The 22096-nt window shown below is 40.3% G+C and overlaps 1 protein-coding gene across 5 annotated transcripts in view; it reads right to left on the bottom strand.

Moving 5' to 3' along the window:
• Nucleotides 1-22096, bottom strand: part of slc12a7b (solute carrier family 12 member 7b) — a 54573-nt gene that overhangs the window by 7743 nt on the left and 24734 nt on the right. For 3 of the 5 annotated variants that reach the window (XM_026179193.1, XM_026179194.1, XM_026179195.1), the window contains exons 2-22: nt 16234-16325; nt 15052-15183; nt 13832-13978; nt 9349-9403; nt 9078-9208; nt 8182-8423; nt 7888-8099; nt 5453-5620; nt 5212-5310; nt 4866-4923; nt 4457-4631; nt 4236-4354; nt 3969-4067; nt 3449-3568; nt 3107-3211; nt 2423-2591; nt 1635-1830; nt 1263-1432; nt 931-1062; nt 615-722; nt 153-269 (exon numbers count right to left, since the gene is read on the bottom strand). In XM_026179193.1, the coding sequence (XP_026034978.1) occupies nt 153-269; nt 615-722; nt 931-1062; nt 1263-1432; nt 1635-1830; nt 2423-2591; nt 3107-3211; nt 3449-3568; nt 3969-4067; nt 4236-4354; nt 4457-4631; nt 4866-4923; nt 5212-5310; nt 5453-5620; nt 7888-8099; nt 8182-8423; nt 9078-9208; nt 9349-9403; nt 13832-13978; nt 15052-15183; nt 16234-16325 (2846 nt within the window). The remainder of the gene's footprint in view (nt 1-152; nt 270-614; nt 723-930; nt 1063-1262; nt 1433-1634; nt 1831-2422; nt 2592-3106; nt 3212-3448; nt 3569-3968; nt 4068-4235; nt 4355-4456; nt 4632-4865; nt 4924-5211; nt 5311-5452; nt 5621-7887; nt 8100-8181; nt 8424-9077; nt 9209-9348; nt 9404-13831; nt 13979-15051; nt 15184-16233; nt 16326-22096) is intronic. The other 2 variants (XM_026179196.1, XM_026179197.1) reach the window with 1 other exon arrangement.

Below are 22096 nucleotides of genomic sequence, written 5' to 3'. Positions count from 1 at the left end.
TGGCAAATGTGAAACAGAAAATGTGATTTTAAAACGTGATGATGATAATGCAGCCAAATGATGAGCAACACCTGTAGCCAAAGATGGAGCTTTGTGAAGACGGGCCTGTGTCGTTACCAGTAAGGGAACAATGGGTTGACAAGATCAGCTACCTCATCCTCCTGAGCATCCTCCGTCGTTGAGGACTGCCGGCTGAGGCTCGCGTTCTCGGCAGGGCCCTGGTTCTTCCTCCGGATTGAGCTACGCGATTCGTCAGTGATACTCTGAATCTGAATGGTGCGGCGAGGCCCAGAAAGGCAGTGGCAGATGAACAGGAAAAGGGGCCAGCAGGCATTTAGCTTGATGTTGGGCCATGAGTGACTTCAGTGTCATAGACTGTTATTCATGTGAATGACCTCTTAGTTGTTTTTTAAATACTATCTGGATGAGTGAGTAAATTGATTGCTGTGCTGTGTGTGCTATTAATCATTTTGCATGTACACATATACATGCAATGTATTAAAAATGCATACAGTAGGAATAAATGCATTTAACTGAGTATAAAAAAATGCATCCACATTTGTTGAACAGCAGCAAACAGACCAAGTGAAGGTTTGTTTTTAGCGCTTCTTTACCTCTCTCTCCCTCTCAGTCCTGGAAAGGTGCATCTGTTTCAGCATCTGCGACCTCTGCTCCATCACAAGAGTCTTTTCATAGGTGAAGGCTGAGATGTCATTGTCATGCTGCAAAGGGGATAAACACGGGCGTTACAGCAGCCACATTATTTTTCAGGGACGATGCCAATGTGGGTCCTCTGACAAACTCCTCACAACATTCATCATATTAAGACAAAAGTAGGCACTGAATTGTTGAAAAACTTCAATAACCATCCTGCTTCCCATTGCACTTAGACATGAATACCATTCAGGGCTATCCTTGGCTGATGCTCACCATCTCTACAACTTCCACCTCTGCATCCAGTCGCAGGTGATAAAGGAACATCTGGAGATCTTTCTTCATTTGGATGCTGTTGTCGTCCATCTGAGCTACAGTAAAGATGCGCATCTTACACTTCCTCCACACCTGGAGGGGAGAAAGGCACCATTATTATGGAAGATATGGAGTAACAGCACGGTAAACAGGATGGATAAGGGACAGAAGAATGTCAGGCGGGACAGATGGGTGTGAAAGAAAGGCTCTGGGTGGAATAAGAAATAGAAGAAAATGCTGCTGAGCTTAAGATGGTTTCAGGAATAAACACAATCCAAACTAGTCCAACCAACCTTGTGCTGTCGAAGCAGGAAGGGCAGCAGCATCAGCAAGCCCCCATCGTGAACCACCCACCACACATCAATAGTGCCCTCTCCTAGGCGGTCCTGGTTGGTGGGGAAACTGTCCACATTCTTAGCCACAAGTAAGGCCTGATGGGCTGCTGTGGTTTCCCGGATTGTCTCTGGATGAACAGAAGGACAGACAGAGGGTCTATGAGAGATAAATCACTGTGCTGCATTAAGTCACTGCCATCTTGACAGAGTAATGACAGACAGCAAATGTCACATACGATGTCTTCTCTTTATCTACACTGTATTTTAAAATAAATTACAACATATATTCTGTTATTGTGTCCCTATTTTTGCAATTCTACTGCACGGTACCTATGAAATTCCTCCATGACTGTGGGTCATTGGACTGTTTCCAGGCTCCAGGCCAGGCCATCAGGACTGTGTTGTGCTTCATGCCTCCCAAGCCTGCAGACTGGATGAGGTGTGAGACACCATCTCTAAGGTTGGAAGACACTACAACATGACAGAATCCTTTGGTACGCTCTGCAGACATTGCAGCCTTAATGTTCTGTAGAGAGAGAGAGAGAGAAAAAGAGGACAGGGATTTCATCGTTAATCATAAAAGAGACTAAAACTGATTCACTATTAAAGTTGCACCAACTGACAAAACAAAATGTGTTTTTTCCAGAGAAGATATGGCTACACTACAGCAAAGTTTCCCTGCTTAGCTAAGCTAACACTTCAAATAACCTATTTGTTAGTTACTCACATCCATTCAGGATAACTTGTACTGATGGATCTGAACAATAAATAATTTTGTACATCTGTAAAGTTGCTTCTGGGCATGACTGCTTCAACAGAAACTGTTTTTAAGGAGGATAAAAGTTAAAACCAGCCTGAAAGAATCACATGAATTGCTTATTATGGCCAGTAGGTGGCAGAGTTTATCTGCAGTTAGAGTCTATAAAATGCTCTAAATGCAGCTTGATAGTACAGATTTGCCTTTGGGTCCAGTGATGAATCTGAGGCCCTTGAAGCACAGATAAGATAGCAAGCATTACAACTGATATTAAATTATTAGCAACTGCAGATCAATATTAATGACAGTATCGCCACCTGCCTTTTATTTGCACACTTGTGCGCGTGCTTCCCCACCATACCTGCTCAGCCTTCTTAGACTCCGACTCCTTAGTGAGGTAGGTTCCCTGCAAAACATTCCCCACTATTGTCAGGCCTTTCCCTGCCTTCAGCTGGGTGGTGAAGGAGACCAGGCGAGGGTGTTTGACTGCTTGATCTGAGTCCACGTTCAGAAGCACCAAAAGCTGAGGCCTATGCAGATCGAGAGGGGAAAACAGTCTGGCTTAATTTTACTTCATTCTTTTAAACTTCAGGAATAAAAACAACACCAACAAATATTTTGGATTTAAATTTTTTGCACAATTATCAGGTGCACAAATTCAAATTACAGTGCAAGGCCTGTAATCATGTGACATAACAGCTGTTTGTAAAGAAAATACTGTTGAAATGTTGGTGCGGCAGTATTATTGTCGCACTATTGGTTCTCACTCAGCTTTGCAGGGACATATGTTGAAGGTAGACAGTGAAAAAGAACAGCTGGTAACTGGAAACAGCAGACCCTTAAGAAGAGTACCCACTGGTTTGGAAAGAAGGACTTCAAGGTCAGTGTGAGCCTCACAGTATGAAGGCTTATCAGCTGCTCATGACAGATTAGGAAGGGAACCAAAAGATTAATGAAATTCATCCTCTGTGTCTATTCTTGTCTTGTTATTGTCCATCCCAACACAATATCAACTGTAAACACACACACCCTCAAACACCCATACCTCCAGTTCTTGGTGTGAGGTGGAGCATCCTCAAGTCGATTGAGGGCATAGCGGGCAGCATTAAGAGAGAGGCCTCTGATACCGTCACCCCATTCCTTCTCTGCCCTGTTAAAGCAAACAAATGAATGAAAAGCACTCAGTGATAAGAGAAAAGTAGCAATCCATTTAGGGCAGTAAGAACTCCTTTAGGGATCATATGCAGTTTATTGCGGCAACATGAGCTACTTTTAACACGGTGCAAGCAAAAATAAAACAAGAACCTCAAGAGCTTCTCTCCAGATAAATTATTTCCTCTCTTTACAGTGTACTGAGTTTCTCGGTCACATCCATTATCTATCTTACCCTCGGTATTCAATGTATTTGTAGATGCAGCCAGCGATGACCATAGCAACAATAGCGTAATACCAGGAGGAGATGAACATAATAGCAAGACATAAGCTCATTCCAAGGAAGGACAAAGCCCTGAAAACAAGAAAAGAAAAGATTAAAAAACAATTTACATGCTCATTTTGTTTTCTGTGCATTCATGGAAATGTCTTTATAAAGTGAAAACAGCTCAAGCTAGAGAGATGAGAGGCTTAGGATTCAATAGAGTAATCAAAATCCACAGCTAACAATAGTGCCGTTTGCCATTGTCCTTAACCTGTGTTGTGGAATTAATCTTCAGTAAAGGCTAAATGGATGTGCCTGTGGCTGTGAAGGTGTCTGTGTATGAGGGATTCCTGCCACACGTCCAAAAATCAAAAATCTAATTTGATGGCTTCAAATTAACGAGGACCTTTAACAGTCTGTGGACACCAGTTCGACATATAATACAAGATATATGATGTAAACATGCAAGGATGTTTACCACATCACCCACCAGTGGTAGTACTTAAAGCGTGGTCTCCAGTTAGGCGTTCGCAGCAGGGTCTGAACAGCACAGGCAAGATTCACAAAAAGGTAGCACATGAGGAAAAACCTGTTGAGGAGGGAAAACAGCAATCCAAAAGTTCTGGTCACTTTTCAAATAATAAATCTCCACTTTATGATCTACTGTAAGCAGCTGTATACTTGGGGGATCACAGACTTGATCTGCTGAGCTACTTTTATGGAATGAGATTGCATAATATTTCTTTCAGATACTGACATTGACAGGATGGGCGCCACAGCGTCCAGGGAAGCGATGAGGATGCCGATCTCACAGATCCCAGCAGTCAGCAGGAGAGCCCAGGTTGGTTCCCCATTGGCTTTCCCGTGACCAAACACCTACGAGCAGATGCAGCCAAGTGTGAACGTTGAGGCACGTAAGACTAGAAACTGAAAGTATTAGTGTCTGCTGTTAGTGCTGTTTGAGTCAAACCGTCAAACCTGTAGAAAGGGTACAATGCCATCTCGTGCAATAGCCTGCAGCAGGCGAGGGGCACCGGTCAAACTCTGCAAACCAGCCCCACAGCAGGAGAAGAACGAGCCAATCACAATAACCCAGGGAGAGGGCCATGACAGGGTGCCGATAACAAGGTTCCCCTTCACAGAATCGCCAAATCTGCAACGCAAAAACAATTATGTGAATGACAAACGCTGTTATTCACAAATATTGGAAGATTTAACAAAAACTGACAGGACAGTGTGGTGATGTTTTTATTCCTGTTTAAACCATTGGATGCTATAAATGAAGAAGACGTGCATGTTTGAGGCATATTTTCTCTCCATTTCCATTATTAAAACACATTCATTCAGCACACTGTCCATAGTAACGTTGAATATGTTAAGCTCTTACTTATCTCGAAGCAAAACTCCTTCAATACAGGCGCCAAACAGAACCACGGAGGTGATATCTGGGAAGCAGAGCTAAGGAGAACGAACTGCAAAGCTGTACACACTGAAATCAACCACATCCTGGCTGGTGGTTAATATTAGTCTTTAATTCTTGATTTTAAGTTCCTCAAAGATGAAAAAATCTGGTGACTGTTAGATAATCTTCCACTGGCAAGTTTAATAATAAACTGTGGTCGAATCAGTTTTTCACTTTTCTGGATCAGAGGTGTAATAAGATTTTTTTTAATTTATCAGTGTTCTGTGTGACTTGTTATCATATCTGGTAACAGTGCGAGGTTGAAGGATACAGATGATGGAAGTGGTAGTGATAGCGAGGATGGTCCCAATGGGAATGGACTTCTGGGCATCTCTCAAGTCACCTGAGCGGTTTGAACCAGCCATGATACCTGAGAGGTGACAGGGTCACAGTCAAAAGTCAAACAGGTCATCTTCAGAGACTCCTATGGCTGTCTCTCAGCCATAACGGATGTTAAAAACTGTCATGCACGTGTACAAAGAATGAGTCTGTTGCTTATGGCGCCAGCTTACCGGTGACAGAGGGAAAGTAGATGCCGACCAGCAGTGTGAAGAAGGTGGTGATGTCGTTGACTACATAGGGCATGTAGATGTCCTGGGTTGGGTCGCCACCCTCAACCGATGGCAAGTTGCTCTTTTCCACCAACATACCCAGAGGGCCGTATGTCGACCACATATTTTCTACAAGAGAGACAGAAATATTCTAATTCATACTGCAAACAGCATAATGTGTTGTGAAACGCATGTACTCCCAGGACACAAGTTTAACTGTTTAACTCCTCTCTGGAGGGGAGAGGGAGGGGAAACAGGTGGACAAAGGAGGGGGGAACAACTAAGCTGTAGTGCCTCTTCACCTCACTGTGCAATACCTTTCGTGCAATACTTTTGTTAATAGTCAACAGTGCAATAGACTCCATACTTGAAATGTGCAATTCACTTGTATTTTTATTTGTATTCCTATTTATTCTATTGATCCCCTTCGTATATTTTATTTATATATGTCTCTGTATTTATATATATGTGTGTGTGTGTGTGTGTGTGTGTGTGTGTGTGTGTGTGTGTGTGTGTGTGTGTGTATATATATATATATATATAATATTCTGTAACTGTAACTTCTGTCGGTGCTGTGCTTTTGGAAACCGAATTTCCCAGAGGAACCCACCCGAGGGATTAATAAAGTTTTATCTTATCTTATCTTATCTTAAGTTATCGAGAAGAGATGATGAGCAGCGAGCGAGGAGTATGTCTTTTCAAGTTGTGGGAAAATCCTTTGCCTGCTACCCTGAGAAATCCACCAACACGAAGCAGATAAAATGACTTTATTTATCTGTTTAAATTACATTAGTGCTGGGAAAAAATTAGATTGTAGTTTACTGCACACAAATGCAACCAGAGGGCAGTCTCTGCAGGTGGAACATTTGTTTGAGCTCAGTGAACTGTGCAACATATTGCAGCAAGTACTAAACAGGGTAATGAGTCAATTGTGTGGCATTTATTTAGTGTTGCTGATAAAATTGGGACAGCACGAGTGAAGATGTGCAGACTGCTTGTAGAAATGTGTGGCTATTCTTGGCACTAGATCACTATTCAAACAACTAATCAGCAGTTAGTCCTCCAGCAAAAGTTTGTGATAGAAGGCAAGGTGTGAATGAAATGAAAATTTCAATTTAGGTAGGCAATTAAATTAATTTAAATAAAGCACTGCTAACGTTAGTGTGGCTAACGTTAGCAGTGCTAGCCTCAGCATGTCTACATGCCTATACTAATGTGCATATATGTCACTTTACTCAAATATATAATTGTTCCTTTTCTAGCTCAAAATAGTACTGGACAAAGTGAACCTTTTTAGATTTCTGACTTTCCACGTAGCTTGTTTACAACATCCGTTACATCCATTAGTGCAGGGTGAAGGGAATCTAAATATTAATAGACAATAAAATGGTTTCATTGGTACACCGATGAAACTGATAAATCATTTAATGAAATAATATTATTAAGATAAGATAAGATAGAACTTTATTAATCCTTCGGGTGGGTTCCTCTGGGAAATTCGGTTAGATAGTGAGGATGGCAAAGTTAAATTCTTAATTTAAAAACACTTTGAATGTTCAATTAGAGTAGAAAAGTGCTATATAAGTATCAGCACCAAAGCAGAAATGAATCATTAATCAAGAGAAAATTAAATATATTTCACAGAAATGATGAAAGGATGAGAGGTCAGTAAAATAACTGTCTGTTTTTAAGGAGACAGTAAAACAGTTGTGCATGGAATCACTCAGCACCTGCACAGGCTTGTCCCAGTTGCAGAAATATGACAAGAATGCATCTGCACTGGATGTTGGGAGGAAAAGCAGTGTGTCCCTGCCAGCAGTTACATAACATGAGGTATGCTCAGATTTTGCAATGCATTCAAAAAACTACTGACCGTGTACATTCCTGCTGAGATTAAGCATTCTTCAATCATTTTCATTTATAGTTTGTAGGAAGTATTCAGTGTGCCTGAAAAAACCTATTTGTTTAATCTCGCCTTTCCTGCTTGTTAATGCTCGCACCTGACTCTTAGACTTACTCTATTTTTCCTTATACATATTTTTTATGGCTTGTGCTTTTATTATGTTTTTATTTGATATGCATTTCATATTACCCCCTGTGTATTAGTGGCATTGACCTGTGAGTATATTTGACACTTTGCTAAGGCCTTATAATACTCGTGTTACTTCTCTGTCTCTTATGTTAAGCACTTTGGTATACCGCTGGTTTTTAAATGTGCTCTATAAATAAAGATTGTTGTGGTTGTTGTTGCCTGATCGATGAGGATAGGTGAACAGCTATTAAAATCTGTATGATTCAAACAAGTATACACATATCTTGGTAACTTTTTAAAAAATTCTTCCACATGTGCACACGGCTCCAGAGAAAAAAAACAAACAAAAACGGTCTGCTCCCACCTGAAATGACTCCGCTGATCAGTCCAGGGATGCCCTGCAACTCGGTCACATTGTTGTTGACAAAATACTCGTTGCATGTGGCATTGAGCTGAGATCCATCGCAGAAGAGGTTCCACAGCTGGGTAGTGACCGTTATGTTGTCTATAACCTCAATCTTATTACACTTGTCAAACTGGTGGTTCTTTAGGGTACGATTCCCCAACATGCAGACACTGTGTGAAGGAAGAGAGAAATTTTAACATGAAGCACTAATTAAACTGAAATAAATCTTAATAAATGTTAGCACTGACTCACGGAAAGTATGGCGGATCAAAGATGGTCTTGATGACTCCCGCATAGATGGCCAGGATGGAGAGAATAACACAAGCCAGGAAGACCAGTGCCAGCTTGTTGACATATTTGACCCCAACGAACACGACTACTGACATTATTGCTAGGCAACAAGTGCCATAAACACGCATGTTGTTCAGCAGGGCATCCAATTCATCCTCCTTTTTATCTGCCACAAAGATGGCTGCTTTAGGCACCATGTAGGTCTGGATGGACAAAGACAATGCAGGAAGAAATACAAAGTGTCACATTAAACGACTTCTCGTTTCATTGTACTAATAAGATGTGAAGAAAACTTTTATATTGTGGCAGTTTGTGTGTTAAATAAACTGTGGTTATGGCCCAACTGCGTTCTGCTTTCAAGGTCATAAAATGGGGAAAGCAGCAGCAAGACCACAGCAATTCAATTCAGTTTTATTTATACAGCACCAAATCACAACAACAGTTGCCTATAGGCACTTTGTATTGTAAGGTAGAGAGAAAAACCCAACAATCATATGACCCCTTATGAGGAAGCACTTTGGCGACAGTGGGAAGGAAAAACTCCCTTTTAACAGGAAGAAACCTCCGACAGAACCAGGCTCAGGGAGGGGCGGCCATCTGCCGCGACCGGTTGGGGTGAGAGAAGGAAGACAAGACAAAAGACAGCAGAACAGAGTATGCATAAATAATCACATCACTAGCAGAAGCTGGCCTGGAGACGGAGCAGCAAATGTGGTGCTGCTGGCTGAAGCAGCTTAAAAGGTGCACCCTATATGAGATGACCAACTGGATTTGTAGAAGGTATCAGAGAATCCATAAACTGATGGATATTGGGATCACTCGATCTACCAGCTGCAAATCTAAAATAATCTACTTACCAGTAGAATCTCAATGGTACCCAGGATGTACATGGAGCCAGCAAATGTGGTCCCCAGGTAAAAACAGAGACCCACAGCTCCACCAAACTCTGGACCCAAAGACCTGGAAATCATGTAGTACGAGCCTCCAGCTGGAAAAAAGGGAATGAGGGAGGAGGATATTAATATCTTTTAGGTCATCATTTCAGCTATATACTGCTATACAACCCATAAGCCTGAAGAAGACAAGTGTGTACTGTTATTCAAATAACCCCAAGAAAAAGGATCCTACCTGGAACAACACCATTAGTAGCAATTGCGCTCATGGATATGGCTGTCAGCATGGTCTGTGGAGAGACGAGATTAATGAACAAAAGCTGAACTGAATTAAAATGCTTCATGTTGAAGACCTTACAAAGATGGTGCAATGGTGTCATGTAAAAGCCCCCCAAAACAAAACACCGTCCTTGCCCACCCTCTAGTTCTTTATTTCCCTGAATTTTGTAGATTTTTCAAACAATGGTACCCTCTGTGGATTAAATTAATATTGAGTCTGTTAAAATACTTCTTATGGGCTTATGCTCTAAATCTTTTGGATTGGTAACAGATACAAGCTTTTCCATGAAATCAGTCATTGTGGAAGAGGATATTTACATCAGCCTGTTACCTAACAGACCTTCCGGATGACAGAAAGGACAGAGCGGAGAGAAGGGCAGATAAGATGCACAAAGAAAAAAGAAAATAGAGTTAAAACTTAAAAGGGTGAAGTAAAGACTGAAGGAGGACAGCGTGAAGGTGACACAAAAGCAGGCAAATGAATGAGAGGAAAGCAAGAGGAGGTGTAGAGAAAGGGCAAGGGCATGACCAAAATACACCCCGTGCTCTTTGTTGGCGTCCTATTTAAGGTGTCAGACAGGCTGGAGTAAAGCCAATTAGCTGACAGTTTTACCTCCTGCTTCCACTGAAGCACTAAGAAGCTATACACAAAGTTGGACTTGACAACGAATGATGCGAGAACTTGAAGTACAGAACTGGAAGGCATTTGTTTACTGATGACATCATTCCCACTGTTCCTGCGTCACATGGACCAATTTGTAACTCTAAAGCTACCTGCCACATGTCGGGAATTTATCAGCAGCCGTACTTGGATTTATAAAATACTCTCAACTACATCTGAACATTGAGCTCTTTGAGGTATCACAGTTTTAACCTCCTAGGACCTGGTGTCCACATTTTGGGTTATTAGACCAAAATACTCAATTTTGCTCTACAAGGGCCTGATATCCACTTACAAGGACATTATACTGCTACTGTTCTATCGAAATTTTAAACAAATATCCTCATATGTGGCTCTCATTTTTCTTAGAAACAAAAATTAGGTTAAAAAAAAATCTGATAATTCTTTGTTTTTACATTCATCAGGTCCCAATCAGCCCAAATATCAAAGAGAAATTAAAAATGCATGCCGTGGAAGAGTTTGGGTCTTAGGAGGTTAACTGAACATTAGGGGTGCAACGATACTCGTATTGATATTGAACCGTTCGATACAGTGCTTTCGGTTCGGTACGCATATGTATCGAACAATACAAAATTTATTCTATCAACTTTCCTTCTGACAATGCTGTCTGTGTTGAGCACTCAGTGGATCTGCGCTCGACAGTGCAGCCTAGGCGGAGTAGTCGAACGCAGATTCACTGAGCGCAGGGCAAGCTAGCGAGACAGAAGTTAAGCTCTCCTTGCAACATGGCAAATTGAACCTCCCCCACCCTCATTCAGATCTGGCGTTTGGAACTATTTTGGTTTTCATGTGATGTATGACCCTGAAGGTAAGCGCGTCATGGAATAAAGTAAAACAGTATGTTGGATGTGCCACGTAATGCTCAATTACATGGGTGGGAACTAGTGTGTTAGCGCAGTTAGCTCGTTAACGTGTTGGCCGTCCAGCCCCACGCACGGGGCGATCCGCGGTAGCTCGTTAACGGAGATTTGCCGTGTTGTGGCGTTAACGTCATTTCAACGAGATTAACGCTGACAGCACTAGTGGGAACACAGTGAATATGACTGCACATTTACTCCGACATCATCCTAGTGCAAAGACAAGTGGAAGCAGACAAAAACAACAAGCATGCATGCTACAAACTTGACCCGAGTCATTTAGACAGCCGTTAGCACAGGATTCTCCTTATGGGGGCCTGATATGTTTAATACGCTGCTGAGAATATAGCCCAGAAGAAGCGTATAGTATAGCTTTTATTTTGGAAAGATCCATTTCTCTGTAATAAACTCTCTTTTCCAAAGATGAGTGATTCCTCAATCAGACACAGGGCTCGCAAAATCGCTAGCCCGGGACGTCAGGCTAGCGATTTTTCCAGTCGGGCTACCAAAATCTATCTCTGCCCTGCCCATTGGGCTATCGTAGGAAGGAAAAATATATGTCAATGCTTTTGCATTCTTTCGAAATGTCATTTTAAGAAAAGGCCCCCATTAGAACCCATGAGAAATGCAAGAAATGCATTATTGCTCAGTCTGCAATATCTTTCCCAGAACAAACACCAATTGCAAATAACATACTAAAAATAAACCTGAAAAATCTGTTTAGAACAGCGTACTATGTTGCAAAGAGTGAACTACCACTGGCAAAATTTAGCAGTCTTTGAAAACTTCAAAAAGCAAATGGCCTAGATCTTGGTTCCACTTGCCTCTTACCGTGACTTCAGTGGAAATTTCAAATTCTGATCTGACACAGACTGATTCATGTCCTACACAGTTCTTACAAGTTCATAGAAATTTCTGTTCGATTAGAACCAAGTATTTGAGTTGATGATTGTAATTTTTATACAATGTTGTAATTTGTTTTTTAACAATTTTTTGATTAATGTTTTGTTTCCTTTACAATATTATATTATTAATGTATAATATTGTAAAGGAAACAAAACAGGAAATAAAACATCAATCAAAAATTGCTCTCTTTTTTATTCAGGCTACTTCAATTTATTTTGGGCTACCAAAAACTGAAGAGTCCCTGCCCAAAGGGCTACCAGGGATTTTGAAATTTTGCGAGCCCTGAGATATATATATATTTTTTTTATTACTTTTTTGTTTCAGCAACATTAAATTTAAAAACTGTACTTTTGAGTTAAAATATATATTTATAATTTTAATAAATGACAAATTAAAAAGGCATGAACATTTTTTTTTGTATCGAAAAAAATATCGAACCGTGACACCAAAGTATCGAGCCAAACCGAACCGTGAATTTTGTGTATCGTTGCACCCCTACTGAACATATGTGTTGTCACCTAAAAGGATACTTTATTATTCTTTATTCTTATTTATCTCATACTTGAACTTCACATGGACATCTTTCTAATCCAACTTTCTTTTGCTGGCTGTGCTTAGCAAACAGAAGCTTTGATTATCAGGTGTGTGTGTTGGATTTTAAATAATCGTGTTTATTTAACTGTGGGAAGCCAAAATCATGTGCGGCCCTACTTGCACATATAAAGCAAGTAGGGCCGCACAGGTGGGAAAAGCCTCCAGTTGATCCAAAATGCTGACAGGGACTAAAAAGAGAGAGCAGGAGTTTTTCCCTTCCCGATGTTGCCAATTGCTTACTCACAGTGGGTGATCTCACTGTTGGGGGTCTCAGTATAATATTATGAATTGCAGGGTCCAAAATATCTAATATAAAACACCTAATAAGATCATTAATAACATGCTTCAAATTTGATAATTTGTGGATATTAAAAATGTAAAGTTTTGATAAGAATGGGTTTATTAATGGAAATGCACTTCACGGTTGATTCTTTGTTTAGGCAGTGTTACTCTTCAAACAGACGATGGTATGCCATTAGAAGATTTAATTATGAGACAAAAAGCATTTAGGGTCTGGGGTTTTCCTCCTTTCTACTTTGCCTGATTAAGCTGAAATAATCCATTGCCTGCCATGGGATTGGTGAATATAGCTACTGTGTGGGTGTGGACGGTGTCATGTTTCTGACAGTTTGCAGATGGACGGATTACACGTCAAGTCAGGTACCATTAGAAGCTGGACGAGCAGGAGAAATGGAGAGTCACAGTGGCTAAATATAGGAGGGATCAGTGGCCACTAATTCATCTTGCTGGCCATTCATTATGGCTGTCAACCAACCGAAGCAGCTTCTGGACCCAAAATCAGCAAAAACACTCAGCCGTGCGCACACACATGCACACACTCTTACATAATCCTGTTCTAATGAGTTAAAAGCTAAAGCCCTTGATAAAGAACAAATAATATTCAGCTCCTTCCAGTTCCTCTTATTCTATCATTTATCAATACATTGAAATGGTTTCCATCATAAAAAATAATCAGGAAGTAAATTCAAGGACAAAGGTTTGGTGTGAGATGTAGAAGGGAACACAAAACACCCATCAACGTTTACTCTGCACATAACCAGTCATACTTCCTTTACTGTAATGCAACATGGACCTAGAGTATGTTTAGCACAATGATCATGGTAACATGGCCTAATTTCAAATAATAAGGTCAGCATACTGAGCATATGTGTAAGTAGTCCATGTGAGCCTAAAGTTTCCACAGTTGTTTTCTACTTTGGATTGTCACAGATCACATCAGCCATGCAGCTGTGGCTGTTTAAAACTTGCATTTTTATAATCTTCTAATTCACAAACTTTTTAGGCCTTGAGACAAGCATTAATGCCACATTTTAGGGGGAAAAAGCAAAAAGAGAGAGACTCAGAAACAAACACATAGACTGTGATGATGAAGTACTCACACATGAGCAGCATAAGCCGACAATAGCCAAGGACTCCAAGATGCCGGCAGTGCCAACAATCCAGGTAAGGCGCAGAAACAGGATGACCCCCAGAATATTCTGGAGGCATGGGAGGTAGACACCCATGAACGTCCCCATCTGAGGGCTCTGTAAGGCAGGAAGGGCAGGGGGAGGATTTGGGAGAGAAGCGACAAAGCAGAAGATGAGAAAACATTAAAAATATTTGTGTTTGATGGAAGGAGTGATTAAGGATATGACAACAGAGGAAAGAAGTGAAAACTGCTGTGCAAACTGAAAACTGCTAAAACCCTTACAGCCATAAATAAAACAATTAAAAAACATCACCAGAGACAAAGAAGCAGAAGCAAAGAGGGAAATAAAGACAGAGTGTAAAAGAAAGTACACATTATTAAACACTGTATAAGTCAAAACCACTACCCCAAAAGTACAACTGACTTCCATCTTATTCCTTGCAAGGAATGGTATTTTCACAACAACAAGCAGAAAGACCGCAAGGAGAATGACAGGCCTACCCACCATCTAACTCCAAATGTAAGATACTCGTCCCACTTTTTCAGGCAAAGAGGTGCAAGAATGCCAAGAATGGCATCCACTTCTTTCTTTAGTAAGATGCTCCTAAAAGCCAGTGGGAGGTGCTCAAGGCCCATTTCTACACATTGGGACGAGATGGGGCAACTGGGATGTGACCCAGGCTGTGGTTACAAAAGCATGGCAGCACTGTGGAAACTACTCTTTTCAAAGAATGACAAAACAAAAGCATCGAAGGAGAGGCTGAAGGAAAGGCTTGTGCTGGACTGGTGATGGTGTTTATCAGAATTTTATCTTTGAAATGAGCCTGACCCTGCCTCTTCTTCTTGTTTACTTGGCAAAATCAGTTTTTCACTGTAGCCGTTTCACAAAACGAAATGTTGACTCAGTGACTAAACAGACTTCCTCTAAGCAGTAATACACACACGCATATTAATAATAATAACATTTTTTTCTGAGGAACAAAAACGTTTTAAGAGATGTATTAAAGATGGAAAAGCACAGAGAGAACAAAAACAAACAGCGGTGGCTTCATCGGTCAAAGACCTGGTTATATAATGACAGGTCAGCAGATTTAAAAGAACAACTGTTAATATGCAACTGTACATTACCATGTATGTAATGCATGCAAACACAAACTAAAAGCTCCACTACAGTGTGTGCTTCTTTACCTTAACAGCCTTCTTCTTTGGCCCCTCATCGTCATCAGCCTCCTCGTGCTCTTGTGCACCCTGTGAGAGATTGGTGTAGTTTGCGAGTTTACTGAGGAAGGATGACACCATGGGGTTGCTGTCCATTTCCTCCTGCAATAAAGAAACTCATCTTTAACAGCTAAACAGCAGCAGTCTTGTACAAATGACCTTTTCAAAATGACATTCAGTGGGAGCTTTTATGCTCATTTCAGGCTCAAAACTGTTATAGCTGAACTTTACTAGCAGCCTTGTATGATTTGTTTTTCAAAATCATTCCTTTAGATCTTATACTGGGCTTTAGTGCAGCCAGTGCATCTACTGTCTTCATTTTAAGCCATCTACCTTCTGACTGGCTGAATACTAAAAGAAAAGAATAGGCTGGTGGGGCTTTCATGCTCACAGACAGAGCCGTGTACCTGAGAAGCATATTCAGGAAATCTGCTCTCATTAAGTTCATACAGAGCCAAGAGTAGAAACAGAAAGTATGGTTCAGAGCAGCCTGATGCTTGAACTTTGGGCTTGCAGGAATTATATGTTCATATATATCACATCAAGGAAAAACTTCAAAGTTTAATTTGGCCTTCTGATGGGCAGTTATCGCATGAAGTCTTCCATTTGCAAAACAAACTGTGCAAAATTTTGTATTTTCATCCATTCAAAGCATATTTGAAAAGCATTCCTGGATCAACTTCAGAACCAAAAGCCGCGGCTGTCTTATTGATTCTACACAAGCGCCAGTGACCACAGAGCAACAAGGTCCGCCAAATGGCAGAGGCAAGCAGCAGGCAAAGGTTCAGCTGAATGGAGTTAAATGAATGTACCAGTTTTTATGGCAAATAAACTTCTTGACTGACACATTGTTGAGCTAAGGGTAAATTGGTGCTTTTACCTCTGCGAGTTTCTATTTATTTAGTTCACCACAACTTAGACTGTTGTTCCAGCATACTTGGCATTAATGAATGGTTTGAGCTTCACAGACTAGCTCCAACTTAGGCTGCAGATAAGGTTCAGCCAGGGTTCTGGTGAATTTATAGTTTTTACTGTGGAGTTTGGGCTTTCTCCTTCCCAGCCTAAGCACAGTCACATTTCCTTGTGTAGTGGAACACACTCCTTGGCTTGTGAAATGATAGCGACATCCACATGATGATGTTGGGCAGTTACCTCAAAAAGTGCCATGTTGGTGCCATCGTAGCTGTTGCCTTTGTCGTCTGTGTTGTTGATAAAAGGACTGTTTTCCTTTGGGACTCCATCACCTGTAGAAACACAGTTTTCTCGTTATGTGAAATGCAGAGGAGATTTAACACATCGTGTAACCAAAACTCAATATAACCAGTGACTGGAAAACAATTGCTGTAAGAACCACAGTACATAATAATGCTGTTCATGGATCTTCATCCTGACAATGTTCGGTGGAAGTAAAGACAACTTCAGATGGTTGCTTATGCAAATCATTATCACATGTTTCCATTTGTAAGGCGTTCCTCTTCTTATATCCAAGAACTTCCTGACAGTTTGGTTGACTCAGTGCAGGGACTGCCACAAATGTCATGTCACCACGCTGGTAGCAGAAAAACATTGAATGGGAGAAGCCAGAAAGATCTTTTAAGAAGACAATGAAACTATTCTCCACTAGTAAAGCTATTGCAGATGGTGTTATCTATGAAAAAATATGATATATTACCTTGGACAAGTACTTATACCAAGTAAGGCTGGGCCATATCATACCGTTCACGGTAATACCGGTATAATGTTGGGCAATGATAAGAAAATGAAATATCAGGATAGAATATGGGTAAAACACGCATGCGCAGTGCCTTTGTTTTCATACGCACATGGCGGAAAAAGCACGGTGGCGAGAGAGAATGAGAAGGGCAAAAGCGGATCGTTGAATGAAACAGATGAACCAGAATTGGGTTGTAAAAATGCTGCAGCTTCAGTGGTGTGGAACTGGTTTAGCTTTCGTCCATCAGATACACAACAAAGCACTATTTTTGGTAGAGCATGCTAGTGGGGCATCGTTATTAGCAAGTGTTTTGGAAAATACGGCGCACTTAAAATCGATCCTTTGATATTTCTGAAAGTCGACAGTGCCCCTTATAATCCCATGTGCCTTATGTATGAACTCTGATCGTGTTTACTGACCTCAAAACTATTTTATGTCGTACACGGCGCTGGAAAATCTGTCAAATGTTTCAGTACAACTTTGCTAAGCTACGAAACCCGCACAGCTTGATGGATTGTCGGAGCATTACGGCTATCGTAGGCAGGAGCCTCGCAGAGTGATACGTACTGTGCTTCAACATAATATTACTGTATTGTGTGTGTATAACCTCTTTTTAAGTTTTGTGCATATTATACATGGTTATGCTGAGGATATGTCGGCCAATTTCCACTGGAAATGCCTTTTGGTTAAACTGTCAGCGAGGAATTTGCATTTGCAGTGTTAATTTTTTATATAACTTTAATGCACATAAAAAAGCTGCTTGTTTAAGTGAAAATACATTGATGTGGGTTTTTTTGCACTAATAAAGTTGTGGAGTTGTAAAGTATTTTTTCTAGTGTCAATTATATCATCAGTTATATCATTATCTCAAATTTTCAAATGTATATCGTGACAAATATTTTTGGTCATATCGCCCTGCTCTAATTCCAAGACATCTCGTCCATGTAACATCTAAAGTTGTTAAACGGAGGTCATTATTCAGTTCATTATTCAAAAAGTTCATTATTTGCTGAGGTGATCCCTGAAGATGTCTCAGGGAGGTTTTTTTTTTTTTTGGAACAGGTTCAAAAATAAGACTCGAATTTTGTTTGACAGTACAGTCTATTAGAACACACCTGTAACCATCCATCCTGAGGACGGGGCAAGGTTTGTATTTTCATCCTACTGAAAAAAAACAATCCAACAGGTGGACGTGATTCCATCTAAAATTAATACATTACTTGCTATATTCAGTGACTCCTGCTAACAATTGTTATCTGATGTAATCAGTCTTATTTCTTTTTTGGACATACACTAAACCCACTTTGGCGTCATGCATCTGACTCTCACATCATTGCATTTTTAATAACCCACATCATGGTGATGAGATATCCATAAATAATTTATACCTAAACTAGAAATTAAGTCTTACTCTGTAAGTGCAAGTTAGCAAAGGACAGTGGGAATATAGATGGAAAGACTAATATCAAAGACATTACTACAGATCACACAAAACATATTTCGTATTCTTAAAAATACATAACAGTGCAACCAAGAGTTGTGTTGGATATTTTCTCACTGAAAATACAACACAAGTATTGGTTCCCATGTTTTTCCTCATCAAGATTAATAACACTGGTTATTTTATGGTCTGTAGCAGAGGTTTTTGAAACACGCTGTCTTTCCTCTGTGTCTACTTTGTCAACTGCATGATGAATCTTGTAGTTGTTCTGTATTACCCACAGCGACCCAGCCGTCTTCAGAAGGGACATTCTAGCACCAAGCTGAGAACCACGTCTTTGCTGCTTGGGCTGGCAAACTACACAGCAATGCAAACCAAACTTTTTGAATGAACGGACACCTTAGAGCGCAGGGTGTGATGGTGTGTGAAATCCAGATAAATGTGATAAATAAAGATCATCTCAGAGAGAGAGATTGTGTGAGTGTGTGTGCGTGCCATTCCATTAGTTTAATTTGCAGGTAATTACATTATAGTGTCAGAAATATTAAAGTGAGGAGGAGTGAACAGACGTTTAAGCAGTTGAAGCCTGCTGTGCAGAGACTAAAACAGTCAAAAATAGGTTGTGTGTTTATGACCAATAAAATGCTATAAATAAAGTCCAATGAGGCAAAAAATGAAGCAATAAATATGAGCTTCAAATGGAACTCAAGAAAAATAAACAGAGGTGGCGTGTGTAGAGTTCATACCAACGCACCCACGCAGAACAAACCCACGACAGAAAACAGAAAAAATAAGTGGACAACTCCTTTATATCCCGACACAAAAAAGGCAGCAAACTATGTTTTTCACAAAAAGCCACACCACTTCAAATGCTGCTTTCATGCATGCACACATAAACTGAGGTCAATTCTATCTGGGCGAAGACTATGCAAGTGACAACTGGAGTCTTTTTAAGCACTCCAGCTCATTAGTTTTAACTTCAAAGAAGTTAAAGGGTCACAAATTGATCACTTTTAAAAAAGAAGATGCTTATATTTTAATACAGAGGTAAAAGATGAATTGATGTTATTAAATTATGCAGGAAAGCAGAAGATCTGCTTATATTTGGCATTTTTTAACTGAAACATGCAAAGGTCAGTATTAATACTGAGTGGTTCAAATGTAAATATGTGTAAATAAAGTTGCTGTTTGAAGCTCCACAGTATAAAATGAGTCTATTCTACTTAAAAATAACACAACTGTCTGTGATGAGCCTATCCAGAGCAAAACAGCTGAAGTTTAAACACTGGCCCAAAAATACGTGCACTGCATCTCTCCACCTGTTTAGATTGATAGTTCGCAACCAGTCAGTGCTGGGCCTTTTCCATTCATCAGCAGCCGGAGCTGCCTACTGCAGAGGGGATTTCACGAGTAACTTTTGCTGCTTGATCCAGCTGCTGGGGGAATAAGAGGCTTGTAGAGTGGCTTAGCCCGTTGGTAATCACAGAGAAAGTCATTACGTCCTTGTACTGTGACACTCTGTAAAAGAGCGTTCTATGTGGGACAGCACGTAGAGAACATCAGGGAGGGACACAATATTTCACAGAGTGTGGAATGAGTGAATTTAAGGCAAAGCATGAAGCAAGTGCAGGTAAAGGTGAGTCAGCCTTAGCCAGTCATCACTTAGCTATTCTTTTCAGTGCTACACGCCACCGGTAATCATTGTCTTAAATGACTCTGGCTAAATCCTCTTTGAGACCAGGCAGCAGGCTAAAACTGTCAATGTTTCCAAATCAGGTGAGGTTTCTGTTTTAAGTCCATATGTAAATTGGTTAAGACGTCAGTCAGGAAGTGAAGAGAACCGTTCACCTGTCCTCAAGTGAAGGAAGGATCTTTGGTAATACAATCCCACGCTGCACTTAAGACACCCTAATGGACTTTTCAAAGGCATCTAATTTCTCTAATATACAGGTATCAAGCCATGATTGTTTTATGAAGTACTTTCAACGTCAAGAATGTTCAGGATTTTTTGTGATCTGAAAAGTGTAAAATAGCTATGAATGTTTGAATACACAATAAAGACGGTGAGTTGATTTATCAGTTTAACTGCATGGTTGTAGCTTTCCGAACGATGTTATCTGCAGCGTGTGAAGTGATGTCTTTAAGGTTATTTAATAAAAACAATATAAATAAAAACTATCAAGGGGCTTTACCCCTTCTTTACTACAAGCCAACAGAAACCAGAGAGACTTTCTGCATTATTATAAAAACTTTTGTTCATTTATGCATCCATTTTTCTTTGCTTCTTTATCTGGATCACATTGTTGTGTCCGACATGAATACTGATGTCATCTGTTAATTAAATCTGCAATCTCATGCTCCTTTGTTCTAAAAATATCTCAACTAGTCTGTGTGGGGCGACAAATTTGTCTCACCCTGAGGTGATCGAATCCTCCGGTGACCTTAAGACGCACTTCAACATCCTAAACGAAGAAAAAGTGCCAGGTGCCACAATCCCCCCATACTGCAATTGCTGCAGTGATTGTTGCAGTGGATTATTTAGTGGAGGAAGGGGCGGATCACAGGGACAAATACGGGGGATTCAACAGAAGATGAAGATTATCTGCACATGTCCCTCTGTCTTAAGTATAATCTGGAATGGTTTAGCGCAAATGTCACTGTATGTGTGTGAGTGTGCTTGCATGGAGGGGTCCACAGGCACATGGTCGAGATTCACATATCGCCATGGTGTGAACAGATGTTGGCCTCTGTTCACATTGCAGAAGTTGCCATCTACCTTGGACTAATTCACCCTGCTTTCAGTGATCTTATGTTTTTGTTTAAATATATTTGATTGCAGTCTAATCCTAAATTTCGTGTGAATCATATCATCAACCATATCATAAAGAAACAAATAAGCAAAAGTCTTGTTCTGGTTCTTTCCTCTTTATTTTTGCCTGAAACTAAAGCATCATGATGACTGTAGTGTTTCAAATGAGCTTTATAAATAAACCTGCCTTGCCCCAAACTACCCCTTTGTTTGGGTAATCATTCCACCAAGATTATTACCCATCCTGCTTTGCTGATGCAAAGTCCTTACATCATCTGTTCTCAAGTCAGCTCAAGATTGCTGATGGTGCACTGCAATCTAGTTCAAAAGGAGCAAAAGATGTAAATGTTTGCAAATATGCACCTGTGAGGAAAAAGCCAGCCAGTGCTACATGTAAAAAAAAAGAAAAAAAGAAGAAGGAATGTGGACACATGAATAACCAGATCAGCAGTTTATAGTGAAGTGTCAAAGCAAAGGTTATAGCATGTCAAACAAAGGACACACACGGTTATGCTCAGCTGATATTCCCCGTCTGGATGCTCCTCTTATGATTATCTATTTATTAGGGGTGCAACGATACACAAAATTCACGGTTCGGTTCGGTTCGATACTTTGGTGTCACGGTTCGATATTTTTTCGATACAAAAAAAATGTTCATGCCTTTTTAATTTGTCATTTATTAAAATTATAAATATATATTTTAACTCAAAAGTACAGTTTTTAAATTTAACCCTAACCCTTGTGCGCGTTTTTTATTTTGACAGCGAATGCGCACCTGCGGACCACTTATGTGCAGCCCTGGTTATTTAGCTCATCATATTGCAGCCACAGAAATTCTTTTGTCCATGAAACCATGAAGCTGCACTTTCTTTTTGCCTTATAGTCTGATTTGTCATAACTTCTCCGTTTTGTGGTAAGCTTTTCTTTGGCTGTCACTTCTTCACCCTGACCTGTCTTATTTGGCTCAGAAGAAATGAAATATATATCCTCCTGCTTTTACACACGCACTCACATAAGCTCAGCGATTCTCTGTGCGATCAACCTCTCACAT

This window comes from Astatotilapia calliptera, chromosome 9 (genome assembly GCF_900246225.1).
Source record: "Astatotilapia calliptera chromosome 9, fAstCal1.2, whole genome shotgun sequence".
Taxonomy (NCBI): domain Eukaryota; kingdom Metazoa; phylum Chordata; class Actinopteri; order Cichliformes; family Cichlidae; genus Astatotilapia; species Astatotilapia calliptera.
Note: the sequence above shows the minus strand (reverse complement) of the source record. Positions and strands in the feature narration are given on the sequence as shown.